We start from the raw sequence: 16710 nt of genomic DNA, 5'->3' as shown, positions 1-16710 counted from the left end.
GTCACTCCTCCGTGGGGCTGGAGGCCGTGCGCCCGCTCTCCCTTGGCACAGGGTCCCAACAGCACGCCGAGGTCTCCTCTTCCTCCCTTCACCCCCTATGCTACCTGTGGTCTCCCCTCGTCAGGGCAGGGCTGGCTCCAGCTCCTCTTTCCGGAGGTTTATGCAAATACATCTTGTTATTATTATTTTTTAATTCCTCGCCGCTGCTGCTCTGTGGCGCCCCAGATACCAGAAGTGCTGAGGCCAGGCGTTTGCACCAGGTCCTGCAGCGCCCACGTCCCCGCTGGCTGCACGGGGAGGATGGAGACAACAAGGGGACACCGGGGATGTCCCGGGGGGGAGAGGGGACAGAAAGCAGCCAGCGGAGCCACGACAGCAGGTGGCAAAGTCCCTTAATGCCACCAGCACCTCCATAACATGCTGATGAGAAGGGGACCGGTGGGCACAGGTCTGTTGGTGCTCTGGTGGCACGATCCCGTTGGCAGCATAGGGGCAGGATGAGGAACGGGACATAAATCTTCTCCCCCAGCCCCACCGGCAACACCCCCCGTGCCATAAAGCCGCTTATTTACAGCCGCCTGCTCCGGAGCATCTGGGAAGCGAAGCGCGTCATTTTCCAGAGAGAGCAAAAATGCTGCATATTTCAGTGTCTTTTGAATTTTTTAGGTTTCCCTGAACTGTGCTAATGGGTTGGCGATGGAAGGGGGGAGGCGGGGGGCCCAGCCCAGCTCCCGGCCTGCTTTGCTGCTCCGCCGCGCGCGGCCATGACTGCATTGCTGCTCTTAAAATATTCAGTGCTGTTGGCCACAATTTCACAGCGGGTCAAAGCGCGCCGAGTTAGCGAGAGGAGGGAAGGTGTGACAACGAGATTAACCCCGGCCCCGCAGCCCCGCCGCGCTCGGCAGGCTGAGCACGCCGCGCTGCGGCCGCCTCGTCCCGGGGGGCAGCGCGAGCCCTTGGGGAGGAGGACGAGCACCCGAAATGCCTCGAGTCGTCCCGTGGATGCGGTGCCATCCAAAACGCTGCAAAGCGGCAGCGGGAGCATCCTTGCTCCGGGATGGTGCAAAGCTGGAGCCGGCAGTGCCCCATCCTGCTGGGTGCAGGGCTGAGGATGTCCCTTGGGCATCCCAGACATGGGTGCTCCCGCACCCCGAGGAGCCACGCGCTGCACAAGCCTTGGTTAATGCTAACGCCATGCAAAAGAGCAGCGGTTGGGATCCAGAGGGGATTGCGGACGGGGATTTAATAACTCCGCCATCAGCACTGAGCTTGTTCTGCAGTCGCTGGCTTGTCTGCGAGGGCTTAAAGGCGCTCTTGGAGGCAGCTCGGTCTGTGCCACATGTTACAGAGCGGGGCGAGGAGGGAGGGTGCCTGTGGTGTCCAGAGGGCGAACAAGAGCACACCACATCCAGTTACCGTGAGTGTAACACCCAAGGGGAGCAGATCCAGCGTCCCAGCCCAAATCAGGTGGATGCAAGTCCGTATTTCAGCAGTGGAGACCTCCAGCGACAGCCCCTTGCATGGGCAGCACAGCCTAGAGCTGGGCAAACGCTGCACCAGCAGCTCTGCCAAGGCTTGATCCCGTCACCTGCCACCATCCTTGGTCTGTGCTCGCGTGCCACAAGCTCAGAGTGTTGAAGCTCTTCGTGTGCACAAGCAGGGTTCTGCTTGCAAGACAGTGCTGCATGTGCTGGACGCTCTCTCTTGGATCTCAAGGAGCAGCTGGGAGCACTCAGGTTGGTTACGGGGTGTCCTCCAAAATCGGGGACAGCTCCAGGGACACGACCGGCCCCTGGGTTCAAGGGAGGGCTGATGGCACGGTGGGCATCGCCACCGCATCCAGCCCTCACAAAAGACAAAAGCACGGACCCGTCCTCCATGGGGAAATGCACCCGAAATCTCCTTCCCTTCCAGAAAGCAGGCATGCATGGGCACATTTGTCCCTTTGTCACGTTCAGGGGGGACCAGAGGCTTTTCCCCTCGAGCTGGCTCCGTGGGTCCCCTCCTGCACCCTCAGCCGTTGGAGCTTGGGGCCGGCAGCCCGGCACAGCAGGCTGTGAGCCCTAAATCTGCCTTATCCCCACTAACGTCGCGGCAGATGCTCTCATTATCCATTTAAACATATAATCCTCCCCCGAATCCCGCTAAGCTCCTGGCCTCGCTGATACCTCATGGCAGTGCGTTCCACAGGTTAATTACGCATTTTTAATTAACCACCCAGCAGAGAGTGACCTGGGAATAAGGGATGCGAGGCTCCAACAGCTGGGACCGGGAGGCGAGCAGTCCCCAGGCACAGCACCTTTCTCCCCCAGAATACCAAATACCCGGGTTGCCAGCCCCAGTTCGGGTGCGGATAATTCCCAAATGGAGCAGCCCAGCCCCAAATTGAGCCCTGCCAGGGCCCGGTGCTGCCCTGCAAGCGTGCTCCATCATCTCCAAACGGAGAGCGACCGCGTCGCAGAGCGGGGCCGCCTCTCTCGTACCTGGCTGAGCGCGAGCCAAGGGGGAGGAGGAGCGAGGCAGAGAGGGAAAATCACACGTTGTTTTTAAAAGGCGTTTTTGAGTGAATTCTGAATAGGGTTTGGGAAAATTGCCTTAAAGGCCTGTTCTCTGCAGGGACGGAGCTTTTCATGGAGCACAAGTATTTTGAAACTTAATTGCGCATTTGCACGGGCTAGTGTTTTTATTTCTCTCAGGTCTCTGAGGTGGTCTTTGAAGATTGCTGTCTCTCTGTAATGGTTTTCTTTATCTCAAATAAATTCCACACACCTGCGAGGTGGAGCTGCTTGAAAGAAATGATGTCGAAATTGGCTCTCGATTTAATAAATCTGCAAATGAAGCTGGAATGCAGGGAGACGATGCGACCGGCTGTGCGTCCCCCTGCTCCCCACCTTCCCTCTCTCTTCCTCCCTCGCCCCGTCGCATCAGCTCCTTTTAATCCCCTGGGGGAGCCAGGAGGGAGCACAGGGATGCTCTGTGCGCTCGGGGATGCTCTGGCTGCTGCCTCCCTGCGATGCTGCCTCCCCAGGACCAGGGCAGATCCCTCAGCCCCAGCCCTCTCGTGCTGTCCACAGCAAGTGCTGCCTTCTGGTGAGCTCTCCAAGCCCCAAAACGAGCTGCCAGCTCTGCTCTCCATCAGCTCTTTTCTCTGCACCGCTGATGGCCACAGCACCACAAGCCTCATGCCAAAGGATCCAGCCTCTCCTTCGGGTGCCTGCCTCCACAACGCCCCCCAAACCCTGATAGCATTTTCTTTTCTGGCCTCGTGTTTTGGGTTTTGGGGATGCTTTGGGGCCAGAAGGCAGCGGGGCAGTGGGAGCTTCGTCCTGCTGCGCTGAGCCATGCCGTGGCTATCCGGCTGGCCGGGCGGGCGATGAGCTCGCGCTCCGCTTTGGAAGCGGGGCAGAGCACCGGGGAAGCGCCTGCGGCACAGTTTGTCAGCTCTGCGCTGTGCCACTGCAGCACGGAGAAACAAATCCCTTTACGGTCCGGGCAGAGCGCGCTCCGGGCAGTCCCGGCTGTCAGAGGAGAGAAATGGACAGCCGCAGAAGTACACAGACAGGTTAATGGCAGCCGCAGATGCGCTATAGTGCACAATTGGATTTCGCCTCCTCGTTTCTCAAGGAATCAGCATCTCTTTCTTGCTCAGAAACCCGCAGCGGGACTCGCCGAGTCGGGCGGGTTCAAGGCTGGAACCGCAAGAAGGAGCCGAAGCCCCCAGGCGCCTGCGGGTCTGCGAGGAGCCCCGGCCCTTTGGAGCAGTGGCAGTGGGGCGAGGGATGGAGAAGGGCAAAGTGGCGAGCCCCGGCCATCCAGCTCCTCGCAAGGCTGCTCTCTAAGAGCCCCCAGTCGGGCAGCAAAGGCCTCCAGATGTGAGGCTGCCCAAAGAGGCCACACTGCAAAGCCCAGCTCTGGGTGAAAGCTTGGTGACTTTATTGCATCGCGGCGTTTCCTCACGCTGTTCTTTGGCACCACCAAATTTACTGCCGGGGAGTCAGAAACCGGCACAGCCACACTGCCGTGAGCTGCTGCTGCTGGATCTGGTGCTGGGCTCGGGACCTAACCCAGCCCACGGGGCTGGAGCTGGAGCCTCACACTCGCTCCCATCCCCGCTGGCATCCCCAGCAGCTCCTGGGCCACCCTCGCTTCCGCAGCCCAAACCTCGCAGCGGCGCACGCTTAATTGTTGACCTTGTAAATGCTTTCACGCAAAGCAAGTGCCTTCCCATTTCTCGTCTCTCTTCTTTCTCAATTGATTGTGTCCCTCCACACTTATCTCCCTGAGTGTCTGTCAAAGTTTTTATGCTGCGTGCATCACCATGGTACCTGAACACCTTGGCAGAGCAGAAAAGTACGTCCCCATTATGCAAACCCTCCCCAAGTTTTAGTCACGCTCGCTGGTTCACAGTGTCAGTTGGGAAGCGGCACTCCATCTCCTTCTTCCTTGCTTCTCGGACTTATGTAAAACCACCTTGGGCTCTTCTTAAATTGTAGCTTCCTGGTCCATTTTCTCTTTGTGCTGGGAAAACTGGGCTGGAAGACAATGGGGCGCCTGCTCCCTCTCCTGCTCCAGCAGCAAAGCACAAGGGCCAGGAGCATCAACCCTTCCCCTTCCCCTTCCCCTTCCCCTTCCCTTCCCTTCCCCTTCCCCTTCCCCTTCCCCTTCCCCTTCCCCTTCCCCTTCCCCTTCCCCTTCCCTTCCCCTTCCCACCCATCCCTACAGGTTTTCGCTGCCCCCATGCCCCGCTCCCCGCAGCACCACAGCCGCACCAGCCCCAAACCCTCACACAAACACCAACTTCATCCCATCCCGACGCCGTAACGGAGCCACACGGCCGTTTAGCGGTGTTTTAGGAAACCCAGTCCCCATGAAGTCGTCTCCGTTCATCGCCGGGCGGGAGCCGACAGGGCAGGCTGCCGAGGGCTCAGTATTGATAGCGACAGCTCTTCTTGCCGCCTGCGACATCGGCTGTGCCCCGTGATTGAATTATGGGGCTGTAATCCGCCTCTCCCCGGTTGCGGTCCGTGCTGCGCGAGGCTCAGATGGTGAACTTGAGCACCATAATTTAATCAGGAGCAGGCAGGCAGCGCGCTCGGATAGCCGTCGGGATCGCTCGCCTTCTCCCCACCTCGCGATGTGCTGATTTGTGCCCGGGCGCTCGGGCGATGCCCGGATCCTGCCTGGCTGTTCTGCTCCCTCCGAAGGGTCTGTGGGAGCACAGTGTTTTTTATCCTAGAGCAGGAATTCAGCGTTTTCAGCTCTTGGAGAGACCTTGGAGCAGCATCAGGGCCATAGGGGCGATGATGGGTTTGGTGCTTGTTGCAGCCAGTGCTACCCATCGTTGCTCTGCGCCTTCGTTTCAGTCGGGATGTGTTGGGGAGCAGAGGGACCCCATCCTGCACGTTTGTTCTCCACGTTTGCTCACCAGCAACGAGTTAAAAGTCACAATTTGCAAAGAGCTCGCAACGAGAAGGTTCACTGGGAAGAGCAAGGCGCTAAATGAAACCCAAAAGGTTACCCCAATAAAAGGCTGCAGGCTTTCCGGCTGAGATCGCTTTCCTGGGAGCTGGGGGATGAGGTTGGTGAGCACACAAGGTGTGCAGGAAGGGAGGGATGGAAGGAAGGAGGAGAGGTGCTGGGCAGCTGGCAGAGGCATCTCAGGTGGCAGCAATCCACGCAGCACCCGGGGGAAGAAGCGGCTGCTCCACGCCCTCGCCGGGAGAGCGACAGCACGAGAAAATTTTGCAGCAATTTCTTTGTAACCGCACCGGGACGAGGCGAACGGGAGCTCAGCACTTACCGGAGGGGAAAATATCGCAGGGGAATCGAAGCAGGAGCAGGGGGGTGTGGGCAGGCCAGGAGGGTGCTCAGCCAAGTACCAAGGTGGGAGCATCACAGGGCCAAATCCTGCAGCCCCTGGTTCTGCTTGCAGGGGAATGCCACTCTCTCCATGCTTACACAGGGAGGGTGTTTGGGGAGCGGCTCGTGGTGGAGATGCAGACCGAAGGCTCTGAACAACACAGCACCTGGAAAACTTGAATTTCATAGAATTGCTCTGAAATATTACAAATATTTCAGTGGGAGGTGGGGGCAGTGTGGCAGGGCCGGGAAGGGGGACCCGTCGGTCCCTGCTCCCCCTGCCTGCCTTCTGAGCAGGGGTGTTTAAACGCCTTTTATGTTGTGCCTCGACTGATGAAAGGCCCGAAAATGGGACTAACAAAGACGGGTTGTACTTCAGAACAAAAGAGCATGAAAGCAGCAGATGCTGTCACAGGAATAAATTGTATCAACAGCGATCAGATGGGAAGTGAGGAGTCAGAATGGAGGTGCTCCCTCTTTCCCGTTTCCAGCGAAAATGTCTGGGTCCATGAATTTAGCCGGAATCAGGTAGGATGAAAGGCTGTGCCTGACAAGGCATTTCAAAGCTTCCGGGAGCCTCTGGAGAAGATGTGGCCACTTGGACGGGGAATTGGAGCCCCTCAGTTTTAATGAGCATCTCAGTCGCCTTCCTTTATCCTCGTGCCAAGATCTTCCCTTTCTTTCCTTTTTTTTCTCTGTTTCTTTTTTTTCTTTTTTTTTTTTTTTAAGATTACAAAACTATTTCTGCCGCTTGCAATTTGTTTTAACTTTGCAAAATGTGTATTTAAGCAACACGACGGGAGGAAGCTGAGGGTAAAAGGCTTGCTAAATCACGGCGTGCCGCTTGCTGCCGCAAATTCCTCCCCGTGGCGCTGGGAAAGGCTCAGCACCGCCAGCCCTCAGCCAGGTGTGACAGTGGCGCTGGCGTGGCTGCAGCCCTTGAGCCCTCCCCGACAGCCCTGGGAGCACAGCGAGGCTCCTTGGGGGCAGGGCTGTGTATTTTAGGAAAGCTGCGGCTGAGCATCAGTGAGCAGTGCTGATTTCCCAAAGGCTGAGCCCCCCCCCCCGCCCAGTCCCAGGAGGATGCTGGCAAACTGGGAGGGGGAGGAAGGGATGTTTGCTCATCTAATGGGGAGCAGGATTGCTTCCGGAAGCTGTCGGAAGGGAAATGTCCCTTTCATTACACCGCAAGCAGACGCGAAGCAGCACACGAGGCCACCCTGCATCCCCACCGCTGCCACTTCTGCTGACTCAGCACCTCCAAAAACCGGGCATCCCTGCACCCACAGCACCCCCACCCAGCCCCAGCTGCTTCCCCAGCACAGACACGGTGCACACTCTCACCGCCCGGCCGTGCCCCCTTGTCTCCAGACGGAGATATTTCTCCCCAGCGATCTTCCTAATGCGAGCTTTAGGCTGTCTGCCTCAGCCTGCCCGTCTCCAGCAGGCACAGCTGCTCCTGGAGAGGCTCTGGTATCACCGGCACCACGGTGCACGCGTGCCAGCGCACATGTTCACCCCTCCCCGCTGCTTCCTTCTTGGACTGCAGCTACGGGTTTTTTCATTACATCCCCGATACATCCACCTCCTCTTTGGGGAAACGGATTGCAGAGGCTCCAATGCCCGACTTGCACACGATGCCCTATTGCTAGCGCGGATGCATGCCGCCACGGATGGCTTTGCGCCGATCCCAGGTCTCCATATGTCTCGCAGTAACCGTTATTACCTAGCAAAGAAGGGATCGTAACGGGATTTATAATGGCTTACCGAGGAACAGGCTCTGATTAGCTCGAAGGGAAGGGGCTGAAGTCACGTGCGGGGCGTGCGGGGCCCCCGAGCCACAGCAGCAGCCGCTGCCTGGCCAGCAGGGTCCTGGTGTGCATCCACCGGGAGCCCCGCCAGGCTCAGGGGACACTGAGCCATCAGCTTTGCTTTTCCATTTGGTCCTAAGGCGGTACAAAATCACCGGAGCCAGCGCTCCCCGGTGCACATTTAGGGGACTGTGGTTTCAAAGCCCCCAAATCGCCCACCCCATTTGGTTCCCTGCCCCAATCCCAAAGCATGCGCCACCTCTCAGCAGCCTTCAGCGGCTGCGGTTTCTCTCCCAGCTCCTACAAGGACCGACTGCCACCCCAGTCCCTCCTCCCCGCTGTGACAGGATGGCACGTGGGCTCTAATTAATAGAAATTAGACCGCCAAGACCTTGCAGCCCCCACCCCGTAATTGCTCGGCCTTGCTGCGTTCGAGGAGCAGAGATCGGCAGCGATCTCACCAGCCACCGGCGACGGCAACGCATCCCGTTAACAAGTTATTTTTATGAAGCTTTTAACGCAGCAATAGCGGGCATTCACGTGGTGCTGGGAGTGCTCGGCACCTCCAACGAGCCTGCTCCTGGGGTGATGTGTGCTGTGGGAACGGGAACGGCGAGGCCGGGATCCGGCCCGGATGCTGGGCAGAGGCGCAGTGGGGCTATTCACACCGCCGTGCTTTTATCGCTCTGCTTTTCGCGAGCTTTCTGTGTGCTGGTAAAAAGTTGAGTGCGAAGCAGGAGGGGTCTCGTACAGCCCGCGCTGCCACGCACATCCCCTGGGGACGGCTTCAGTGTCACGCACCTCGCCCCGAGGGGGGACACCAAAGGCCCAGGAATGAAGCTGTTGTGCCCCTTTAGGGGTTGGGAGAGAGAGACCTGAGGCTGGCCAGCTCCAAATGACGCAATGGCTTTATTTTTGTGGGAAGAAAATGTGACAGAGCTGGCCGCTTTGATGCCCGCCTGCCAGTCTCCTTCCCCCCTGCTGCAGGCAGGATTATGTGCTGCTGAATGGGGAAGAAGGCGCATCGCGGGCTCCAATTTGCCCTCTTCTCCACAAAACGCAAGGACACGCAGTAAATGTGAAATGCAGAAAAGACTGAAAAGGGATGAAAGGCAGTGGCCGCGACGCTGTGCGTAATTGGCTCGTGGAGCTCGGTGGCTCAGGACGCGGCTGAGGTCGGGACCTCGGCAGGATCACGCATTTGTAGGGACGATGCTCGCCCTATTAGTAATGCTAGCATAAAATCCCCGCAAGAAGGGCTGTTCTCCTCTTTGTGCCTCCATTTGGTGACATCCAGGTGAGGCTTTGCCCTGCAGAAAATCCAGCACATCCCCAAGGCCCCGCTGCCGGGGATGGGGAGCAGGCAGTGGGCAGCAGAGAGAGGGCCTGGAAGCGGGGCAGCTGTCACTTTGCTCCTAGGTCTCATGTTTGCTCTCTTCTGGCTGCATTTCCAGTCCTAAGGAAAGCCTTCACGGGTCCTAGCCAGCTGCTGGCAAGGGGAAGGAGCGGGTGAATCTGCTTTCTCTACACATTAGTTTGTTCGGCGTTTGATACTGAGCTGGCTCGTGCTAATCTTGGGTGGTTTTTGTCATTTCATCTGCAATTGTTTCACTGTAAAGCACCTCAGAGATCTTGGTAGCCGCTGTTTTACAAAGGATACCGTCCTTATTATGCCTGTGAATGAACTATTTTGCATTTCTGTGAATGGGAAAGAAAACTTGTCACCTCAGGACAAAAAGGGAGTGGAAGCATCTGATGATCCCCTGAGAGCCTCAGACAATCCACTAAGCTTAAGTCATCCTCCTCTATTTCTCTCTCCTTGGGGGCAATTGGAATTATCAGTCCCTTCTCAAGGACCTAAAGAGCTCCCTGGCCTCTGCCAATTCCTGTCCCGGCTCTTGGCTGCTGGCGCCGCCGCCGGGGCCGGATCCTGCAGGGTGTCAGGGTGGCAGCACCGGGGCTGAAGATCCTGCAGGAGCCGTACCTGCAGGATGCTCGTGGCATCCTCTGTGCTGTTCAGGCCTGGAGGAGCAGAAGTATCATGGTTTCTAGTGACATCTCCAACCACAGCAGGACCCAGCAGCTCTGTCACCCATCCACAAACCCAAAGATGCCACTTCCCTCCCATGCATCAGCTCCAGGAAGATCCAAGCAGGACCTTTGTGCCCGATGGGACAAGGCACGGGAGCACAAAAAGATCTCCAGCGGTAGGATTTCAATCACCCTCCCTCCCACAAACGAGGTGGTTTTCCCTCCGTGCTGAGGCACCAGGGCAGTGGCAGCACCCAAGCCCTGAACCGAATCCTCTCCCTGTGCTCGGTGGGCATTGCTGCAGCAGGAGGAGCATGGCAAAGTGGGGTTAAGTAGGGCGGATTACATGGGGAAAACGTGCTCTACATTCCCTCTGCTTCTGCACAGATCCGTCCTGAAGTGAGCATTTAAATTAAACAAGTTCTTATATCCAAGTTTCCAATCCCACAGCCGCTCCCACCGCTGGCTTCTGCTCTTCCCCCTTTTCTTCAGCCCGAGCGGAGCGGGGAGGAGATGCAGCCGCCAAGAGGAGTGCTAATTAAACAGGGACTTCCATATTAGGGTACAAATCCTCTGGACCTGCACAAACCCTGCCAATTTCTGTATTTATTTATTATTTTTCACTGCAATTGTAATTTCCAGCGGTGCCTCCAGCACTGGGAGAGAGTTCAGGGGCTGCTCTCGGAGAGGATTAGCGTGCTGGAAGCATTATTGCTTTCCTTCGCTGTGAATTCAGGAGCGATTCCCTGATGGCTGCACTCTATATAGAAGTGAATCGGTGCTAATTTGTTTTTGAGGATCACACATCCACCAACACGTGAAAGACAATCCTGCCTCTTGATGTATATTTCGAGTTGGTGCTACAGCAAACAACAGAAAATAAGAAAGCAAACGAAGCCAGACCTCCCTCGCCCGGAAAGCCAGAGCTGGAAAAGAGCGGACATTTGGTTTTTTTTTGAGCTCCTGCAGCCCCTGCCGGGAGCCTTGGTTTGGCTCCGCTGCCCATGGTGGATGGCAGGGGGAGCAGAGCAGCGCGAGCTCGAGCATCCCTGGCTGGTACAGCTCTTCTGCAGGCACGGAAAGCCTAAGGGACGCCGCGTCGGACAGGATGTCAAAGAGACTGAGCATAAAAGGCTCCCTTCTCAGCAACCAGCTTCTTTTTTTTTTTTCCCTTTTAAATCATCCTCGGGTTTAACTGCGAGAGAGGAATAAATGAACTAATTGAATCTGCAGCAGCCCAGGGGCCGCACACCTGGCAGGCGAGCAGCCGCCCCGCCACCCTCGTCCCTCTCTTTGTCTGCGTGATTCAGAGGGACGCGGTCCGCAGGGAGGGATCAGCCCCGGCTGAAATGGAAGACAAAGCTATTGTTTCAAACAGAGTTATTGATTTTTACATTATTACACTATGAAATTTATGGTCTGGTTTCAAACTGCAATAGGAGTTAATGACCATGATCCAGAAACTTCCAGGTGACCTTGGCCTTGACTTTGGTGGAGGAAGGGGAATAGCTCCAGATACCGGGTCAGCAAATGTACAACAAATCTGCGACGTCCTAAAGGACTTGATTTTGGGGTGCCTCTGCTCCCAGCTCCGCCCTGAGCTTCGGCTCGCAGCACACTCCAGGCTGGCTGACAGCAGTGATGCAGGTGGCGATAGCTGGACCTCCTCAGCTCCAGACAACACTTCTGCTCTTAGGCAACATCTTTCTCCTCCTGAACCCCCTGGCCAGAAGCACCGTGATGTTCTCATTGCTCCTGAGCAGCTTCTCCATCCTCCACCGCCCACCCAATAGCTGACCAGGCTGATGAAGACTTTGCTGTGCTCAGCCACTGCTGGAGAAATGAAAACCACTGGGCTCCGAGGTGGCCAAAAAGCACCAGGGATGGGAGGGAACACAGCACAGGACAAGAGGAACCCTGTCAGTGGGGGTCGGGGTGGCTAATAGAGGTTTGCACCCACTAGCCCAAGAGGTACTGGTGTTACAGAGGGTGTGTAAGGGCTGCAGCATCCCCAGACTAAAGCCTTTCCCTGGTTTTGCTTTAAAAGATACCTCCCAAAGCATCTTCTGGCAGCAGCCCCTTCCCGAAGCTTTCCCTAGCAATATTCCCTCCAAATTTTCTTGCATGCGTCTTCCCCTGGGAACAGCCTCTCCACTCGCCAGCACACGGACGCAGTTTCCAGCTGCTGTGGGAGGGTTTCTTCTCGCCGTGCCTTCTTGCTGGAATATCCCTGACGCTGCACCCCCAGCTAAAGTCGTGTGAAGCTGGTAGCCTCCAAGCTCATCTTCTGCCTCGGAGGTCATAATTGCCATTAAATCACAGCTTGCCTAACCAAATTATGCAAAACCGAAATTATCTCCAATGATTTTTATGTTGCTGAAATGTTCCAGAACTGCCGGGGTGATGACTGGGGGATTGGGAGCAGCTGTCACTCCATCAGAAACCATAACTCCAAACAGCTGGGATCTGTCAGTTATTTATGACACCGTTTGGAAAAAAAATAAAAATAAAAAAAATGATGAAGGTGGATGGGTGGTTGCAGCTCGAGAGGCAGCTCTCGTGCCGTGTCCGGCGGCTGGTGCTGCAGGGAGCGGAGGCTCCGAGAATGCCCCAGCGGCATGGGGCACGAGGCGGGCACCGAGACGGCTTTGCACAGAAGCTGAAAGCAAACTGCTGCTCACTGGGGAATTTGGCCTTCGTGACAGTCAGGGCAGGCTTGTTTATTTTAGCCTCTGTGCCGCAACGGGAGCAGGGGGAGAGAGGGAAAAAAAAAAAAAAAAAGGCAGCTCCTAACCACGGGTCTGACACTGCTTTGTCAAACCGTCCCAGATCTGAAGTTGAGCTCTTGGCTTGCACCCAGTGGCTGTCTCTGCTCAGGCCTTGCCTTTCATCGTCCTTCAGCTGGCATATGAAATTGTGACCATTCGAGGCTCCTTTTCCTCCCTAAAACAACAGTTTCTCTCTGTCATGGCGTGAACATCCCATTCCGAGTTCGTTCCCAAGTTTCAAAGCGTATTTTCCCGTGGGGCCGCAGCTGTGTCTGTGTGCCCCAGTACACTCGGGGCTGATTTAGAAAGGTTCCTTTGATAGGTACGGGGTGTGAATGGGGCAGGAAGATCTCTGTAGCTGGTTGATAGCTACAGGCAGTGTTGCACCAGGTGCGAATTTGGCCTCAGAAGAGTGTGAGTGATGAGCAAGCTCCTGCCTTTTTGATAACACAGACTGCGAGCAGAAGCCAGATGCTTTGTCCCCACTTGTAGCTTGCTCTGGTTAAGTATTATTATTTATATTATGTAGCAGCTATACATAGTGTTTTATGGCAGTAAAGATCCATAAATCAGCAGCCAGAAGACGAGGGCTTTGCTCTAAAGAGCTTATAAATCTAACAGCCTGAGCAGAACTGGTAATGGACACAGCGAGCAGTCGGACAAGCCGCATGTAGACAGGAGCTAAGATAGGGCTCCCCAAGCAGATGGCGTTTTAGGAGAGATTTGAGAGAGAAGCAACCTGCTCCATCCCAGAGACCAGATCCTGCCGGAGAACCAGGCGGGCCGTGACCCACATAGCTTGCCAGGGTGGAGAGGCGAGACCACGGTGCTGAGAAAAGCAGAGAACAAAGCCAGCGGGCGAGGGCTGCACCTCGGGGGCTCCATGCGTGCCGGTGACCCCGCTGGGGCCGGAGCATCCCTTCTTCTCCTAGGTCCTAGCTGAGGAGTCCTAATGAAAATACACAACATTGCATCTCTAAATAAACCGCTACAGCCCTCTGAGACACAGCAAAGCATTAAAACACTTACAATGCAAGAAAACGCCCGGCACAGGTACAGCCCTGCGGTGCGGTGGGGACAGGCTGTACACGGCGCCGAGCCGCGGCCAGCATCCCCGTGGTGATGAGGGATGTGCTGCAGCCACTGGAAGCTGCCCCCGTGATCCCAGGTACCAACCCAGCCTTTCTCCTCTCCTCCTGTGCTGGCACCGGTGTGGGGAGGAAGGTGGGCAGGGCTGGGCGGCACGGGGAGGTTTGCTGCGTCTGGACGAGCACGCTGTCTCTGGGCGTCTGCATTCTTCTGGCCGTTTCAGCTCTTGCACAAATTGAGGCTTCACGCTAAATGCATTACGCTGTATAACAATTAATCCCGCGCTGCATATAGAAAGTCCTTACTCATCAATAATGCATTCGGGAGGAGTGATTTTCACTCTCAGTAATAAGGCTAAGACAATGGAAACAAGCAGGTAATGGAGAACATTTATAATGATGTTAATCTAATAATGAGTATAATGCTGTTAAAAGTAAGACTGCAAACTGGACACATCCAAAGATAAATTATTTCAAGCATTCATTAACTAATGCCTAATTAATGCCCAATTAGAGAGATGCTGCATGGGAAATGGTTTGGACAGCTCGATGAATTCATTCCCATCACTAAAGCCTCAGCCAGGAGCAGGAGGATGCAGAAGGACACCGCGAGCTGGGTGACACAGCGCGTGGCAGTGGGAGAGCGCTAGGAGATAAACACACCCGTGCTGGTTTTATCCATGTCAGCAGTGCTTTGCTTCTATTCACTTGGCTGGCAGGTTTCTGCAGGATTTTTCTGTGCCGCTTTTGAAGCTCTCCCTCCCCGGTGAGCGCCGACGCACCTGCCGGTGCCCCTCCACCTGCCTCACAACCTTTACAAGATGCAGTCAGGAGGTTTGCACCAGCAATAGCGAGCGTGGTGAGTCGGCCGGGACTGGACTCTGGGGGATCAAAGCACAAAGAGGACAGGGGCATCGTCCCCATGGGGATGGTCCCACCGACGGTGGCTACAGAGACCGAGGTACTCCCAGCCACCTTGGCCATTGCCCTCCTGGGGCCAGCTCAGGTCTTTGGTTCTAGGGGTCTCATCCCCAAATCTAAACTTTGACCAAAACACGGCCATCTCGGAGCAGCTTCTCATGGCAGGAGACAGTCAGCAGATTTTATGGGCTGGGAGAGACTCATCCTTGATGAGACCATGTGCCCTGAGCACATCCACCAAGGAGGTTTCCTCTTTCCTTTCTTTGCTCACCTAATTATGACTTTTTCTAAGCATCCTTCCTTTTCCTGTTTCCACATTTTCTTTATCCCCGAGATGCAGTGTGTAGGCAGAAAGAAACCCCTGCCTTTTCTCCCCACCATCATACTCTTGGGAAGAGCAGAGCCAGCAGCACACCCGAAACAACCATCCCACTGCCACCACCGACAGCAGGAGTCGGCTCCTTTTCCAGAGGAACTTCAGCCATTAACTCAGGATCACCAGATAATGAAAGAGATGGGCTCAGCTTCCCCTGACCTTCTCCTCCGGAGCCATCGGGCGCTGAGAAGCTCCACGCTCCTTTTCAACGGTGTTTTACACCCTGGCCACTTTGGTCCATCACTATGCATCGCTACCAGCCGCCTGTCATCACCGCCTAGATGTGAAATTTGGGATGCTATGCGATCCCTGCCCGGCTCCTCCTCCCGCCGGTAATCCTGTTAGCCTGGCAACTATCGTGTCACGGAACAGCGCATAAAACCGGCGTTTGGAAGCAATATGTAATCTTCCAACCTGCTGCTCATAGCTGGGAGATGGTTTATTGATTCAGACCCTTGTGATTTGGTATTTGCAATAACAGACTCTGCATGTGGGAGATCGTCACCGTGCTTGTGCCTGGCAGGATTTTACTAATAAACATAAGAGCTACACCAGTCTTTGTAGTTCGGTGTCACCGAAGTGAAGCGGGGAATATAAAGCTGTCCCACCTCAGCAAAGCACATCCGTGGGTAAAAAGAAAAAAAATAGACAGCAGAAAGTGTTTCTGCACCTATCTGTGACTGTAGCTTTATCTTGATGATTGTTATCTGGGGATTGGGTAATCAGAACATCCCCAGGGGGCTGCTGTTCCCGAGGCTGCGTGCCGAGAGCTGTGGCGAGGGCTCCTGCTCAGTGGGGAGCGCGGGGCAGCCGCAGCCGGCACCCTGTGAGGATCTGGCCCGAGCCACCAGCACGGCCCTTTTCTCATCGTGAACGCACGCCAGCGAAGCCAAAACGGCACGGCGGTGACTTGGAGAATGTTCCTTTCCCTACACAGCCGTAGGAGTTTTCGCGAATTAAGCACTCCTGGCTCCAGCCCTGTTCTGGCAGCGGCGCAGGGATGAGCCATCCCTCCCGCAGTCGGCACTTCGTTGCTGCAGGGCAGAGCCTGCAGGAAGCCCCCATTCCCATCCCAGCACAGGCTTGGTCCAACACTTTGGCTGGCGATGCTATCTTTTAGAAAAAAAAAAAAAAAACAGCAGTATGGTCAGAGGCGACTGTCTCTCCCCGGTAATTTATGAGAGCCTGAGTAACCCAGTTTATCTAAAAACGTGACAGATTTGCATTGAAAGAATGGGCCCAGATGGACAGGTCACCTGCTATTAGCTACCCAGTAATAGATCTCCATACCAGGCAAAAGGCAACACCAACGAGAGAGTTATATTTCAAACAACGTTAATAAAAAACCAGTGAGGCTTTTTGCCTCCCACTCGTACTCAGCTGCAGGCGCTTGAAAAGAGGGACTGTAAAAGCCCAAGGGGTCCAGCACCACAGCCGATCTGGTGGTAACGACATGGAGTAATTAGAGGTGAACTCCACTTCCACTCTTGTTTTTCAGATTATTACAAGCAAATCGCAGTGCAGGGACTCTGGGGTAGGATGGCACTGGCAGCTGTACGCCGCTCTCATGTTACTCCTTTCTCCCGTGAAGTCCAGAGGCAGAATTCATTAGACATGAGCAAATTTTGTGTGTAAGAGGAAAAGCAGATCTAGGAGGAAATCTGAATGAGAAATGACAGGCTGGTGCAATGAGTCTGAAAAGCCACTCTGCGCAGAAGGAATAGCCTGAAAGCAGGCATGGTGCGAGGAGTGGGAGCACGCCGGGAACTGGGCGGCGAAGCCGGTGCTCCGAGCAGAGCCAAGGGAGGGGATGATTACTGCCTTGCTTGCTTCTCATGCTCCACAGCGAGCATGCC

The 16710-nt window shown here is 55.6% G+C and overlaps 1 protein-coding gene across 2 annotated transcripts in view; it reads left to right on the top strand.

Moving 5' to 3' along the window:
- RTN4RL1 (reticulon 4 receptor like 1) overlaps positions 1-16710 on the top strand; it is a 29122-nt gene that overhangs the window by 9705 nt on the left and 2707 nt on the right. Inside the window, exon 1 of one of the 2 annotated variants that reach the window (XM_040532508.1) lies at positions 13719-15186. The exons of the other annotated variant lie outside the window; for it this stretch is intronic. Coding sequence (XP_040388442.1) covers positions 15150-15186 — 37 coding nt within the window. The 5' untranslated portion in view covers positions 13719-15149. Of the gene's footprint in view, positions 1-13718; positions 15187-16710 lie in introns of those variants that run through there. 2 annotated transcript variants of the gene reach the window in all.

This window comes from Cygnus olor, chromosome 20, assembly GCF_009769625.2.
Source record: "Cygnus olor isolate bCygOlo1 chromosome 20, bCygOlo1.pri.v2, whole genome shotgun sequence".
Taxonomy (NCBI): Eukaryota; Metazoa; Chordata; class Aves; order Anseriformes; family Anatidae; genus Cygnus; species Cygnus olor.
This window is presented reverse-complemented; position numbering and strand designations above follow the sequence as displayed.